The following is a 15,682-nucleotide window of genomic DNA, read 5'->3' on the forward strand; positions in this document are numbered from 1 at the left end:
TCTGCAAATAATTACAATGGCATTCTTCATTTCTAATCCTTGTAATGTTTTGTTCCTTGTCTTATTAGGCTGACTTCTAGTACAGGTTGAATGAAAGGGATGAGAGGAGACATTCATATCTTGTTCTTGCTTTAAAAGGGTGCACCAGTTTCTGTTTAATGTTCATTGTGGGGCTCCCACTCACTCTTTTAGAAACTCTATTATCTACTCAAGGGATTTGTCTCTCCCAGGATCTGCCCCTCTCCCCTTGGCAGCACTTTCTTCTAGTGCTAAGGAACTCCATCCATGAGAATGTCCTGGGGCTCCAGAAGGGCAGCGCAAGGTAGCTTTTGACATTGCAGTTCCCACAGCACAGCCCAGGGTGAGTTCTTTCTTCCTGAACTTCTCCCCATCTACATATTTTGCAGGCACACTTCTTCATCCTTCACATTTTCCAGTGAGCGTCTGTTGAATCAGGTGGAAAGGCATCTCTCTTTCTGCTCCCTGCCCCCTTCCTCCCTCCTTCTCACTCCCCTTTTTCTTTCTCTCTCCAAAGATAAACAATAATTGTCAGAGATAGTTAAAACCCACTAGGAGGAAGAATAACATTTTCCTTCATGCTCCATAATTTTCAAGACCACCTCTCCTCAGTGAAGTTAAACTTCACATTTTTATGTGGAAGATTCTTGACTCCTTTCTTTTGTCTCAACCTCCCCCTTCAGACTGTGCACCTGGGTCCACTGGGATTAAGAAATAGCACTACCTCAATAATTGTTCCCTCAGCTCTGCAAAGATCGACTTTGAAAAGCTTTGAAATTGTCACATGAAGGCTCAAAGTCTTAGCCAAGGGCTACCCTCCTTTCCACTCTGGGATAGGGACAGCATGTGGTTTCCTTCTTGTTGTTCCATAGTAATGCTATAGAGCAGATGAGGTGTAACTTTCAAGTTTGTTTTTTTTTTTTAAATGGGGTAAAAAGACTGTTTCCCTAGACATGTGGTCTCCAGAAAGTGTGGTCTGTGGTTTGGTTAAATGTGTGTGTTTTCATTGCAGACCTTTCTTTCCAAGAGCTTTCAATTTGTGGCAGATGGGTAGGAAGGAGGGGCATCAGGGATGCTGCAAAAAGTGGCAATTTGACCAAGTCAAACCTTGGACTCCGGTTTTATTCAACTAGCACCTCAAGTTATGTCTTGTGGCAAACAAAATATGAACTTGAGAGATTACAGTTAGTTCACATTATTCACAGTAGTTATGTTCTATAAAGCCACCACAAACAATGAATTAGTGAATATTGAACTAATGCTTTTAAGGGAATTATAGGGTTAGTTTCCTGCAAATTTCTGGTCACAACATTTTTGTCAACCAATCAACACATGACCTTGTTTTACGTGTGTTTCTGTTTAAAGACACTTTATTTAATTTATACTGTTGATTCACCAACACTCATGGCCCATAGTACTCCAGTTCATGCCTGAATGAAGCTTATCTAATGCATATATTTTCTCTTTCATCTTGTGCTTAGGAGCACTGAACAGACCTTCAGCTGTCATTTAAACAGCAAAACCGACACCAAAAAGCATGAGAGTGCAAAACCCACGGCACTACATAGAACATGATAAGGACACTTGTTTACACTATGAGAGCTGAAACAAGAAGGCAGAGTATCAGTTTGTTTGACCTCCACTGGGAACATGTGTGTTGTGTGACTCAAATTTTCCCCTGCTCTGCACATGCCTGTGAATGACCATGAAAGTGCCATGAATATTGATTTGGGGGTTACAAATAAATTTTAGCATGTAGCAGAATTCACAAATATAGAATCTGAGAATAATGAGGATTGACTGTACATAGAAAAGAGGCTGTCCATTAAAAACATCTATTTCTTAAAAATACCCTACAAACTTATTGTTTGAACAACTCTTGGATGAAGTTAGGTGTTTTGCGCTTCCAGCAGCTATTCACAGGGGAGCTCAGAGAACAACACACATTTCAATTTGTCCAATGATCTCACTCCTACCTCAAGGACTTCCAAGTTGGGCAGTGGTTGGGTGATTTAACCATCTTTAAATGATGAAGTGAAATGACACTAAGGTTTAAACATGTTTCCACATGTCAAATGTGCCTCACAGAGCCTGGCAACAAAGAAGGTGGCAATACAGGTGTTTTCTTATTTACTATACTTTCCCCTAATTTGATCACCTCTTCTTTTTTCTCTTAAGAGAGGTGAGGATATTTGGTAATGGAGAGGGTGTGGGTGAACCTCTATCTCTATCTCTATCTGTGGCAAATAGCTCCCACCCTGTTGACCTACACATCAGAGACAGAGATGGAGCCATCACTGGTTGAGGAGCTGAGCACATCAGTGCTGTTCCTTGAGGATGAGTTTGCTTCTGACTGCCTGGACTCTGCCCGATCCTCCTGCTTTTATTGCTCTCTCTAAACTTGATCCTTAGTCTGCCTTGACTGGCAGTATTGCCTGTCCATTTCTGTACCTTATGTGCTTTCCAGATCAGCCTCAACATATAGCTCTCCTCACTGATAGAGGGTAAATATCCAGCCAGAGTCATGCAGTTTGGGTAGGACCAAAGTACTACTGATTATTCAGCCTCAAAGAAAGTGATGGAATTGGTGCCTGGGTGAATTAATTTCCTATTATTGCTTTAACAAATTAACACAAACTTAGTGGCTTAAAACAACACAGGTTTATTCTCTTATAGTTCTGGAGGTCAGAAGTCCAAAAAGAGTTTGTGAGGTGTCAACAGGGTTGCATTCCTTCTGGAAACTCTAAGGGAGAATTTGTTTTGTTGCTTTTTTTCAGCTTTTAGAAGGTGTCTGCATTCCTTGGCTTGTGGTTTCTTCCTCCATCTTCAAAGCACATCATTCCAGCCTGTTTTTGTCACCACATCTCCTTTTTCTGACTTTGTCCTTCTTATATTCCTCTTATAAGGATGCTTGTAATTACTTAGGGCTCACCCCAGATAATACAAAATTATCTCCTAGTCTCAAGATGCTTAACTTAATCATACAAACAAAATTCCCTTTCTCATAAGATTACATATTGACAGTTCCTAGAGATTAGGATGTGGACATATTTAGGAGGTCATTATTCAGCCTACTATACTGGGGAATAGAAGGCTCATTCAGAACTACTTCAGTGGGTTTGTAAACCCAAAGTTAAGAGATACTTTTAGCTAAAATACTGCCTGGAGCAAAGAAGTCAGGCTCAGGTGGAGTAATGTGAGAACCAGAAATATCAACACCATGTATTTCTATGATTGCTATAATAAGAATAACCATGGAGCAGAAGCTGGGGTTGTCCCTTCATTAAGTGAAGCTCAGAGATCTGGAAAGCAATGGCCTAATTATAAAATAAAAACACTGTTGTGAAAACAGTGTAGCTGTGGGTGGCAATGCTTTCCTGGGTCAGCTATGGACCCCCGCAGTTTTCTGCTTCTTCCCCCTGACACTCCCTCAACTCTCTGCAGATGGTAGATGGTGATGATAGTAATGAGGAGGAAGAGAAAGAGGAGAACTAATTCCCAGAGTTCACAGCTGCCTCTATATGGAACAATAACCATTTGCTGAAATAAAATAAAAATGCAGAACTTCAGGCATACTGAGTGAGAATGCCAAATCGTGCTTGAAGCCTTTGGCAAAATTTCCTGTTAGCTGATGTAGCTCAAACAATGAGCTCGAATGAGAAGGAATTCATCCAATTATTTCCTGTCCACTGCATATCCCCATTCAGGGGTCCAGACCTTTAATAATCTAGCCTTCTCTAGGTTCAGTCAAGTAATGGATAAAATCTTTAGATGGTCATAGATGCTTTAATCAATGTTATTCCAACCACCTATAAATCTAACTAATCAAAATATCAAAGTATTGAAAGTTTAACTGAGATAAAGAAAAGATAGAGCCTTGACATTCATGAAGGACTCATCCTCCACCTTTGGAAATCCCCAATTGTATCACTAGCACTACAGCATATAATTTCTTCCATAAAATGCAATTTTTTTCCACAGGCTGTAGCATTTGTGGAAGTATTGTGAATCACTTCTTGTTTGTCTATAAAACATATTCAATTTATTCATGCCATGGATTGGAATAAGCAAACATATCATTAGAGTAATGTATCTGAACTTCTATTCTCTGGCTAAGAACTATCATTTTCTTAAAGGATACTTAACTTCTCACCTACCTAATATTTTCATTCTTTCTTCATTTTCAACAATAGCACCAGCTTCCATCACCAAAAAGCCATTGGCTTTCTTTTAGGGGATATACATTTTTAAACTAAGAGATATAGTCTTTCATGATTTCAATTTCTTTTCCTCTTTTCTCTCCATCACAGTCCCCAATCTTCTGCTGCTTTTTCATCCTTGTTATATGTGCAGTGTTGGCTGACACGACACTTGGATGTATGGAGAAAACATAGCTTCTTGACTTTTCTATCATTGATCAAAGCTTTATGAACCCCTGTCTCATTGGGAGGTAGAGAACAAACTTAAACTTAGCTATTAATAACATATAGTCTTTTTGAACTTAAGTATACTCCATTCAGCTTAAATCACCCACTTTCAGATAAACGAAATGTTTTGGTTTTCAGCCCCTTCTTACTCCTTCCAAATATAGTGGAGTTTCTGTGACTGCATGTTGGAGGAGGATAAAAGGAATACTCAGAATCACATGCTGTTATGTGGATTCTGGATCCTTGCTGGCCGTGCTGCAGGATGGGTTTTTGAAAAATAATGCATTCCAACTAGTCTTTTGGAGTCTATGGTTCTGGCTATTTGTACTTGATTGCAAAGGTCTCACACAAAATGGCCTTTTTGACCTAACCCCAGGCTTCTGTCCATCCATCTGTGACCCCTAAGTGGGGCACATGCGAATTTATGGATCCCTACACCTCACTGCTTGTTGTGAGGTATCAAGGTGCTACATCAGACTCCTCTGTCTTGCAGCTTCCTCCACTGCTGGGCTCCTCTTAGAGGTCTAGGGCCTCCCCCAGTGAAACCTGGGCAAGTGTTTCATTGGTGCCTCCATGCCCCATGATCTTAGGCTTCTCTATTACTTAGGTGCTTCTATTGCATCCTTACCTCCACCACCTAGATTTAGACCCTGAAGGAGAAAGCAAAGACAAATGCATCTGGTCTTTAACTTGTTTCTTTCTTTCCCACAGCCATGGGGACTGGAAGGGGTAGGCGCTGTTTCCTTCTTCCTGTGTGGAAGGGACTTCCCCTACATCATTGTCTCCTTCCTGAGGGTCATTAATGTTTCTGGTTCAGTCTCAATGATGGAAGGGCATCTTCTTTATGCTATGGAAGATATCCTGTGATTTGAACTGGCCAGGTACAGTTGGGAGTCCAAGATGGCTAGAGACTTGGAGTCACAGAAGATGAAAATACTCTGGTTGAATAATTCCCAAATAGTATATCCATTATATGTGACACAATACTCTGGATTCCTCTAGGAGAAATTCTGTTCCCAGAATTAATCATTCTAAAAATAACAGCTAATATTATTGACTGCTTATGTTGTGCTAGGCATTTTTCTAAGATATATATTTGAACCACATATAATCCTATGATGTAAGTACTATTATCATTCCTATTTTATAGATGAAGGGGTAGGGGTAAGGGGTATAGTAAAATTCACATGGTTAAGTATGAATTACTATTTGAACATGATTCTGACTGTGAATCCCAGGCTCTTTCAGTACACTTCTTTCTTCATCCTGCTGCTGGAGTTTGTTCTCCCTTTAAACACTCTGCATTCTATGTGTTTGTCAAATCAAACTATTTTCTGTTCCACTTATATTCTATCTCATTTCTCCTCTTCTACGTCTTTGCTCATTCTGTCCTCTTTGCCTAGAATACCCTCTTCCCACCATTCTCCATCTTCCAGAGCTCTGCCTAACTACTTCCCTACTCCAAAGTTTCTCTGATTCCCATGGCTGGAAGGAATCTGTCTTCTAAATTCTCTCCATTTTTGTGCTTACAGTATCTCAACCTCAACATGGAATTAATCATATATCATTTCAAGAGTCACTTTCAGATTCAGGCTTGCACTCCCATTTTTGTACAGCCAGCACAGAGACTGGCTGAGTGGGCGGAAGACCTTCTTCTGCACACACTGGACCATCCCTGCTGCAGAGTTCAGTCAAAGTATTGTGTCAAGAACCTGCCTAGGAGCTGGATCCAGAGCTGGTAACCTACAGTCAGCATTAAATGAGATTCTGGAGATGACCTCTTTCATCTCAGCCTGTGACTCATACGTGGAAATTCAGTTAACAAAGGGATGGAAAGACCCTGCATCTATATGACGTTCTGTTCCAAGAGCTGACCACCTGCTTCTTGGAGGCAAACCCCTGCCTACTTCCCTCTATTCGATAACTACTTATTCTTTTCAAGTTCCAATGAATCCCTCACCTCCCGCCAATTTGTTATATCTGAAGAAAGTGCCAAACCCATTTTTTTTCACACCAGCTTATCTCTTGGGAATATTGTCCTGTATTTGGAGCTCTTTAAGCATCTGTAAAGGAGTAAGTGGTTCAAGCAACCCAAGGAGGTGATGTGTAGCCTGGTTGGTGTACCTCAGGAGAGAGGCTGACCTGGTGACCAGAAGGCATTTGGTTCCTGGGAGGCACGAAGAAGGACCACTGCTCAGGATCAGCCAGCTGGAATTTGTGTGATGATTGCACACTCTGGTCTTGGACTTGCTTTGCCTTTGAATATGAGAAAGCCCTTTTCCCCACCGCTTACTTTTCCTAGGGCCAGGGTCCCCTCTTCATAATCTGCTTTCCCACATGGCTCCAGCACCACATCTAAATAGTTCCATGTATGTTCAAGCCAAATGTGCTCAGACCTCTCCCTGAGGGGGCATTTCTCTCAATAGGAGAAAAGAAAGGCAGGAGCGCTAGAGTGACCCTGGTGTAATTCTGATTTCTCTGGAAGCCTGGGGTCTAGATTATGAAGTCCCTTGGATGGATGCACTCTTTGCTTGCCAGAAGGAAGGAAGGTATCTTCTGTGCAGATTAAGATTCTCCCAGGAGGTCAGAAACCAGTTTAAATGGCGCTTTAAACATTCTTAGAGGAAGTCCCCTCCTTTAGACACAGGAGGGCAGTTACCGAATGCAGCTCACTAGACCAGAGTGAGACCTTGGGGCAATGTTGTGGCTCTAGCAAATGTTAGTGTTAGCTGTGCATCCTTAAGCAAGTCATTTCCTCATTTGAAATTCAGATCTTCTCACCTAAGAAAGGAGTGAGTTGAGTTACATGTCCTAAAAGGCCTTTTCCTGCTTTGGTGTCCCATTGAGGTGTAGTTGTGTGTGTGTGTGTGTGTGTGTGTGCATGTGTGTGTGTTTTCTTGAGCCCAAGGGAGAGATAATGGTTAAATTGAGGAGATATGATTCAAAGCCAAAAATTTCCCCTAGAAATAGAACTACCTTAAGTCTTCTAACCACCTCCCATGTGTCACTTTTTCCTTCAGAAGTCTGCAATTGGTTTTTATCCATGAAGGGCCTGAAGCCATCTTTTGATTTCAACTTGAGAATCAACTTATTTTTGATGTTGGATGCTGAAAGAAAAATCTAATAGCTTCATCATAAAGCCATCCTTCTCTTATTCTGGCCAAGGAAATGGATCCATTTTGCCAAAGGAGATTAAATTTCCAATATATAATAGTATATATGAATGTTTATATATCTCAGTGCATTAAAAGTATCTTAAGCTTAGCATTAATTAGTCTTGAAAAGAAAAGTGTAAACACAAGTGCAATTAATTTATTACGTTAACACCAGTTAGAGGAATGAACAGTCTCCATGCAAACAGCAGTTTTCATTAAACAAACAAGATGATTTTAAAATGAAAGGGTAACGTGAACATGGAGTAGCGGTTCTTTGATTTATTTGCATGCATGAGTACACTCCTGGGCTGGCAGCTTGAGGGACATGACCAAGATAAGGCTCGTTGCTGGTGTGAGCTGCCACTGTTCTAAAAATGCCTTCAAGAACTTCCTTCTCTGTTGCAAGGTTGAATTGTTTAAATGGCTATCACTTCATTGATATCTAAATATACTAACATATAGAAGATTAGCAGGGAAAATGCTTCAACAGTGTGGTTAAGATTCCATATGTTAATAATTTCATTTGATAACAGCATAACACTTTAATTCACTGGAAAATCACAAATCTCACCAATAGTTACAAAAGTTGTTTCAGTTAAATTTAAATGAAGGGAGGATGGTATGTTTTAGTATAAAAAGGAAAAAGGGACTGAATTCTTTTGACAGACACAATTGGTACAGTCTACTCTTAAAGAATCATCTTTAGGAGAAGAGTCAGGACAGGGGTAATAAATAAAAATGCAGTTATCATATTTGTGAAAATGCAGATAACCCCAAAATATTTACTTGCTTGGCTTTAGAATGCATTGTGTAATTTTGTCTAATCAGAATTTATAAACAATTTGGCTTAGCCTAATGTTAAAGTGAGTTTGCATTTTCTGAGGGCACAATGATTGGGCTGAAGTTGAACATGCTGGGTGGTGATGGAGGAAAATGTTGGTTGAAACATCACTGTTGGATTAAAAACACCAACAATTAATTAAACACACACACATACACACACAGACAAGCAAACAACTAAATAACCCCTTCACTATAGAAGAGCAGGAATTGCCCAAATGTGGGTCATTTGGGTCAATCCCAAACCATTTGTATAGACTCTGCTTCAAAATGAATCAGGAAGAAATGAAGACAACTACACACAACTACCACAGGTGTGTGATAATACAAACAGACTTAGGCAGCCCTGGGGTGTGCTGTTTAGCAACATGCAGGGAAGACTATCAACACTTCTATGACCACAGGGATACTGAAAGTTTGGAGTGGGGTGTGGGTACCTGAGACTCTGAAGTTGAATCTTTCTGATTATAACCCAGGACAAGGATTCCTTTTTTGCCCTGATGTAGATGGACTGCACTGAGAAGAGTTCAGGGATCACTGGTCCATAGACTAAGGATGAAAAAGTGGGAGTGTTTCTCCATAATAAGCCACAGTGGATGGGGTCCAAACAAATCATTCAATATCTCTTATCCATTCTCATCACTTGTATAGTTGAAAAGCACTTTTACAAACTATGACCTCAGTGGGCTTGCCCAACAGTCCTGTAAGGCAGGCAGAGAAAATATTTTCATCATCTTTGTTTCGTTGAACAAAACTGAGATGCAGAGACAGTAAACATCTAGGTCACATGAGTTAGGACTTGAACCCAGGTCTTTGGATTCCAAGTAGAGCTCATCTTTGCAAGAGAGGGTGTGTTCTAGAAAAGTGGCCCAGGCCTTAGCAAAATGGCCACACAGATTACGTTCATTGCCAGTGGCAAACTCCACCCCTTTCTCTGTCCCCTTACTCACTGACACTAGAGCTGCTGACATCCTTCACATTAAGGTTTCAGGAACTGGATGTGCTCCTCATTTCAGGATTGTCTGTCTTCACCCAAAAGAATGATGAGTTTTCAAGCATCAGTGGAAAAGAAAATTTTTTGGTTCTTTCCTTTGAAATTACACCATTATAGATAACCAATGACCTGGTTATGAGAAAAATTCTTTTCTGGCAGCCAGAATCCTAGAGAATATTCTAGGGAGGTCATAAGATCTGGGTGGGAAAGCTCAGTGTGATGGCGTGAATTGTCTTCCCATGAGGCTGTAAACCCCACACTCTAATTCACCCTTTTATCTCCATTGTGCTGCATTCTGTAGGCTTTGACTTTCCTGCACTGGCCAGATATAAAATGAGGGAAGATGAAGAATGAGTCTAGATAACCATCTGTGGCCTCTGTTTGACCACCTAAATATCTGGATATAGCTTAATGACTCCAATGGCTTCTGCCATTTCATTTTGCTATTTAAATATTTTTGCACGGTAGGTAATCAGTAAATGTCAGCTCCTGTTGCCCTTATCTAATCTCGCTGGTGTGGTTGTGCACACAGTAGGTGTTGAGCAGCTATCAGTAAATGTCAGCTGCTGTGGTTTGTGTCTAGTTGCATCACATTTTATGACTCCAGAAGCATCCAGCTCCTTGAGAGCAGTGAGGTGTGAACACAGTTGCCCTTTCCCCAAGCAGTCTGTGAACTTGGTTATTGGTGAATTGTGCTCTAAGTACTGGCTTTTGGATTTTCAATTACGAAACACCAGTGGGTCACTTCAGCCTGATACAATCCACCTCTTCTGTGGCCAGCAGGCCGCTGGCTTTGAGGTCATGGTCAGCGCTGGACTTGCTCCCGCCATGGGAGGGCCGCCAGTGGAGCAGCAGCATCTTCTTGAAGTACTTCATGGTGTTGTTCTTGACGGCCACGAAGCAAACGGTGTTGATCATGCTGTTGCTCATGGCGATGCACTCGACGACATAAAACGCTGTGAGGTAGTGCTTCTCCTTCACGAATACAGTGGGGAAGAAGTCGCGCACGATGGTGAAGCCGTAGAAAGGCGCCCAGCACAGCACGTAGGCCGTGAGGATGCACATGAGCACCAGCACCGTCTTCCGGCGGCAGCGCAGCCGCTTCCGGATCTGTTCCGTCTGGAAACCAGGGACTGCCTTGAACCAGAGCTCCCGGGAGATCCTGGCGTAGCACAGGGTCATGGTGACCACCGGGCCCAGGAACTCGATGCCGAAGATGAAGAGGAAGTAGGATTTATAGTAGAGCTGCTGGTCCACTGGCCAGATCTGGCCGCAGAAGATCTTTTCCTGGTGTTTGACAATAAAGAGGACGGTTTCCGTTGTGAAGTAGGCTGATGGGATGGCGATGAGAATGGATACGATCCAGACCAAAGCGATCAGGAAGGAGGCTGTTTGATAATTCATCCGTGGTTTCAAGGGGTGAACGATAGCGAGATATCTGGTGGGGGAGGGAAGCTATCAGTAATAATGATGTGTGCTTGTAATCATTATTGGTTTTTAACTAACCCAAACACCCACAGTAGCAGACAAAATGGCACAATGACCCCACGTACTTAATTTTCCAGCATCAACGTGCTTCATCTTATTTTAGCAACATCATTTGGCATTTGGAGGAGAGGAGTGATTTAGTGTAAACAGCACAGGATTTGGGTCAAACAGACAGAATAAATCTTGGCTGGAGTGAATCACTCAGTCTCTCTGAGATTCGTTTCCTCAGGTGCAACATGAAATAAAATGACACCTACCTTGCAGGGCTGCTGTGAATATTAAATATTATAATGTTTGTGAAATGCTTGGCATGTACTAGGTGTGGCATGTACATGTGGCCTATCATGATTATAAGTCCTATTGATACCACCTTGGCTTTCCAGCTTGCCATTCTGCCTAAGAACATAATTCTTTCAAAACCCTTCAATCCAAATATCTTCTGGTGTAGAGGTGAAAGAAGAGCTGTGGACTAGGAATTTTTCTCTCCTCCCCTCAGGTGTCATCCCGCATTACAGAGCAGGAGTGGACTAAGGGTAGAATCTGAGGAATCTAGTGAGATGTAAATGACTTGCCCAAGCTCACTTGGTGCAGGGAACAGAATCCAGGCTCCTGATACAAAACTTTTACACCCAACTCCCTGGGCTGTCTCAAGCTCAGATGAGAAGGTGTGTAAAGTTGCCTTGACACCATAAAGCAGCACACAGCATAAAACTTTTATCCTGCTCTTTCCAATGAGCAACGCTGCCTGGGAAAGAGGTTGGAGCCCTTAGTGGGAAATGAGCTCATTTGTGTAGGTTGAATACCTTCTTTCCAGAAAAACCTAACAACACCTATTTAGGTAATTTAGTGCCCTGGAATCATTCCTGTGCATTTTATGGAGTGAGAGGAAGAGGTGGTGGAGGAAGGTGGAGGAAGAGGTGGTGGAGGAAGGTGGAGGAAGAAAAGAGGCATGAGGGGTAGGGAAGAAACAATACAACCTTGGAAATGAATATGTACCTCTTACCTGGAGCTTGAGTCAGGTTATGACCAAGAGCAGGAAGCCACCCGTAGAAATTCTATCCAATTTACCCTTCTACTGTAACAAGACCCTTTGGTCACCTTTCCAAGTTTCTGACTTGACCAAGAAGGCCTTCTGCCATGTTAGTTCTGTCTGTCCCTGACAATATGTCTGTCATAAGATTGTTTTATTGGCTCTTGCCTTCCCCTTGCCCACTGGCAGCTCTGACTCTATAGACTTCAATTAGGACATCACATGGCAGCCTGGCTCTCCCCAGCTTGCAGCTTTCTGAAGACATGAGATAAAGTTGCATCCCATCCCAACCAGTGGCTACACCCTAGCTGTATATATTAATAAGCAGTGCTTACTGGAGTTCTTCACTCATCCATGGGACCCAGCTTTTCCAAGTTAACCTGCGTGACTTGCCTGGGTAGCGCAAGGCTCACAGGGCTGGAGATTGGGACAAATGGGCTAGCCAATCTTTCACTGGGGCAGGGACATCTCACAATCACTGTCTCTCTGTGATACTGAGTGTATCAGCTTCCTGTTGCTGCTGTAACAAATTACCACAAACTCAGTGGCTTAAACAACACAAATTAATTATCTTACAGTTTTGGAGGTCAGAAGTCTGACATGTGTCTCACTGGGCTAAAATCAAGGTGTTGGTAGGACTGTGTTCCTTTCTGGAGGCTCTGAGGGGAAAATCTCATTTGTTTCTTGTCTAGGGCTGCCTGCATTCCTTGGCTTAGGGCCCCCTTTCATGTTCAAAGCCACCAGTGACCAGTCAAGCCCTTCCCACAACACATCACTCTGACACTGACTTTTCTGCCTCCTTCTTGCACATCTAAGGACCATTGTGATTACACTGGGCCCACCTGGATAATCCAGTCTCATGTCCTTATTTTATGACCAGCTAATTAGCAACCTTAATTCCATCTGCTATCTTAATTCCCCTTAGGCATAACGTATTCTGGGGATTAGGATGTGGTTATCTTGGGGGCGTCATTATTCTGCCTATCATACTGAGTCCAAAGTCCTTAGATAATGCAGAACTAATTCAAGACTTAATAACTCTCTCAGTCTGGTTCTTGCATGAAAAGTATCTCAGTAACCAATGCCAAAGAGAACTTCCACAGCCCTGCTTAATCTGTTGTCAACTCCTAAATTCTAATTCCTTATCCTATAGGATGCTCCAAAATTCAGAGTTGTCATCAGCTAAATAATAAAATAAAGAACACTGGCCTAGGCATTATTCAGAAGCCCTGAATTTCAGCTGTGCACCTAAATTCTTGAATAAATTACTTATGCTCCTGGGACTTAGTTTCTTCATCTGTGAAAGGGAGATAAAAATAACTTTACAGACAACCTTGCAGGCTTTTTGAAAGATTCTATTTGAGAAGGTAAATGTACATAAAGCATGGTGGAAGCTATAATACTTTGTTTAAACCCATCTTTTCCCATGACTCGTTCATTGGCAAGAGGGATATCTGCAAAGTCTTTGTTGCCATCTATCTGCTTGGATGTGTGCTTCTTGAGGTCAACACTCTTTTTCTGGGTTCTCTATGACTTCAAATATCATCCCTTCTAGGCCCTCTGCACATGAACCTTGCTCTTCTGCTGCTACCTGTGTCAGGGTTTGCAGGTTTATCTAATTCTGAGTAGGATGTGGTCCCCATGCCTACAGATACAAGCCCATTATTTAGTATTAGTGTCATCTCAGCAAAAGTGAGAGTTTGGCCATCATTCATCTTTCTTATCATTTTGCCTTATTTTTCAGTTGGTTTGAAACTGAGTGAGAAAGAGGGGTGCTATTTATTTATTAGGGTCCTGGATTGTAAGGGCTGAGATTCCATACACTGCTTTGACATCTACAGGGCCCCAAAAGCCTAGCTGTGAGTTCCTCTGTTTTCACCAGATATATCCCTCCACCCAGTGAGAAACGCTCTTGTCCTGCTAGTTCCTCTATCAGTGGGAATAGCTGCACCCCCAATCCTCAACCTAATGGGTTTCACCTCCCTGCCAGTTGGCAAAATCATTCAAACAAGTCAATCACATCCTCCCATGGGAGCCAAGGGTCACCTCAGCCTCTTGTCACTATAGATCCTGCTGCTCACATCCCCTGCTGGTTCATTCTATTCCCAAGCACAGCTCCCACGTGACCCTGCCTGGTGTGCAGTGTCCTCCTCCCCTGGGCTGGCAGTATATGAGACCAGCCAAGTGCTTTCACCCTCATTGTTCTAGTTTGAGGTGTTGTGTGTTCAGTTATCTACTACTATTGGTGCTGGAGAGTCCTGCATTCATCAACTGGGTGAATAGGAGGTGGTCAGAATAGCACACTTGAATTGCAATGCCTTCCTCACGAAGCGTTCCCAGACTGCATCACTAACATAATCGTCTGTCTTTCTCTGAGTTACTCTTCACTTATCACTAGATTATTCTAGTTTCTGTGTGGAAGAAAAGCTCCCTGAGGTCAAAGACTGTGTCTTCTACTACTTTATGTTTCCATACGCATAGGTTGGGCACACAGTAGAACCCAGCAACCTGTAGATCTACCAGGTTGTAGCAGATGCTCTTGGTGCCCCTCTATTATCCCTTTGCTTTTATCACTTCACTGTATGCCTGTCCACTACCACCTGCTAACGCCTGCATTTCTTTGTTGGAAGGCCTTCTCTGGCTTCCAGAGTCCTCTTGGTAACTTGCACAGAATTTCCAGAGTGGCCCTCACAAATGACTTATGAGGGTTGGTGTATAAATATCCTAGTTCCCTCCCACCCTCTCACTCCTGGGAGAGCTCTGAGGTGTGATCTACACCAGCTCCAAGAGTTCTGTGGCAGGAATAAGCATCAGCTGTGCACAGTGGAAACTTGTTCAATAACACAGCTTGTATTGACTGCCTTCCCTTGACTGCCTCATTTCCTATCTCCCTATAGGTTCTTACTGAGGGCTACCTGCACATGAATCCTTGTCTCAGGGTCTATTTTAGGGGTAAACCACACTAAGGCACAGGTTTGAGGCTCTGCACTAAGCACTATGGAAACATGAAGATAAGAGTGGTTATTATGCTTAAAACACAATGTCCTTTGGAAAAGACCGTCTGTGTCACCAGACACAGCATGAGATTAAAAGACAGATTGGCATCAGATTACAAAGACTCTGGGGTGCTAGACTCAGGATTTGGCATGTGTTCTATAGGCATTGAAACTTTTGGAGGTTTTGTAAGGAATGAGGTATATTAGAAAGACTCTTCAGTGGTGATATTCTGATGCTTAATATGGATGAGTATAGATTCCAAGGGACAGTCAGGGGCTCCTGAAGGGGTGAAGAGACAAGTTAGAGGAGCATTATGATGGTCCACCCATGACTTGCCAAGAGATGAAGCTGGAGGGACTATTGCCAGGACCTGGGGTAGGGCGGCACCTGGTGCAGGGGTGTGTGGGTGGCAGTAGAACAGGGAGAAAGGAAAAGAATGATGGTAGTATCTCCTGCTTGGGTGACTGGGAGATGGTGGAATGGCTGACAGAGCTGGAAGCTGACTGAGGCAGAGCTGGTTTGGGGTGGAAAATGAACCACTCTGTATTGTAACAGAATGGTTGCTTCCTGAGAATCTCCCATGTTACAAAAGAAGGAAGAAACAAGAAAGAAAGAAAGAAAGAAAGAAAGAAAAGAAAGAAAGAAAGAAAGAAAGAGAGAGAGAGAGAGAGAAAGAGAAAGAAAGAAAAGAAAGAAAGAAAAAAGAAAGGAAGGAAGGAAGGAAGAAGGAAAG

General features: G+C 42.4%; 1 protein-coding gene across 2 annotated transcripts in view; it reads right to left on the reverse strand.

Annotated features, from left to right (window-relative positions):
* Positions 1-9,894: 9,894 nt before the first annotated feature.
* PROKR2 (prokineticin receptor 2) overlaps positions 9,895-15,682 on the reverse strand; it is an 11,752-nt gene continuing 5,964 nt past the window's right edge. The window contains exon 2 of one of the 2 annotated variants that reach the window (XM_029221706.1): positions 9,895-10,872. In XM_029221706.1, the coding sequence (XP_029077539.1) occupies positions 10,176-10,872 (697 nt within the window). In that variant the 3' untranslated portion in view covers positions 9,895-10,175. The remainder of the gene's footprint in view (positions 10,873-15,682) is intronic. The other variant, XM_029221705.1, reaches the window with a different exon arrangement.

Source organism: Monodon monoceros, unplaced genomic scaffold (assembly GCF_005190385.1).
Source record: "Monodon monoceros isolate NGI ecotype Baffin Bay Population unplaced genomic scaffold, NGI_Narwhal_1 Super_Scaffold_13, whole genome shotgun sequence".
NCBI classification, from domain to species: Eukaryota; Metazoa; Chordata; class Mammalia; order Artiodactyla; family Monodontidae; genus Monodon; species Monodon monoceros.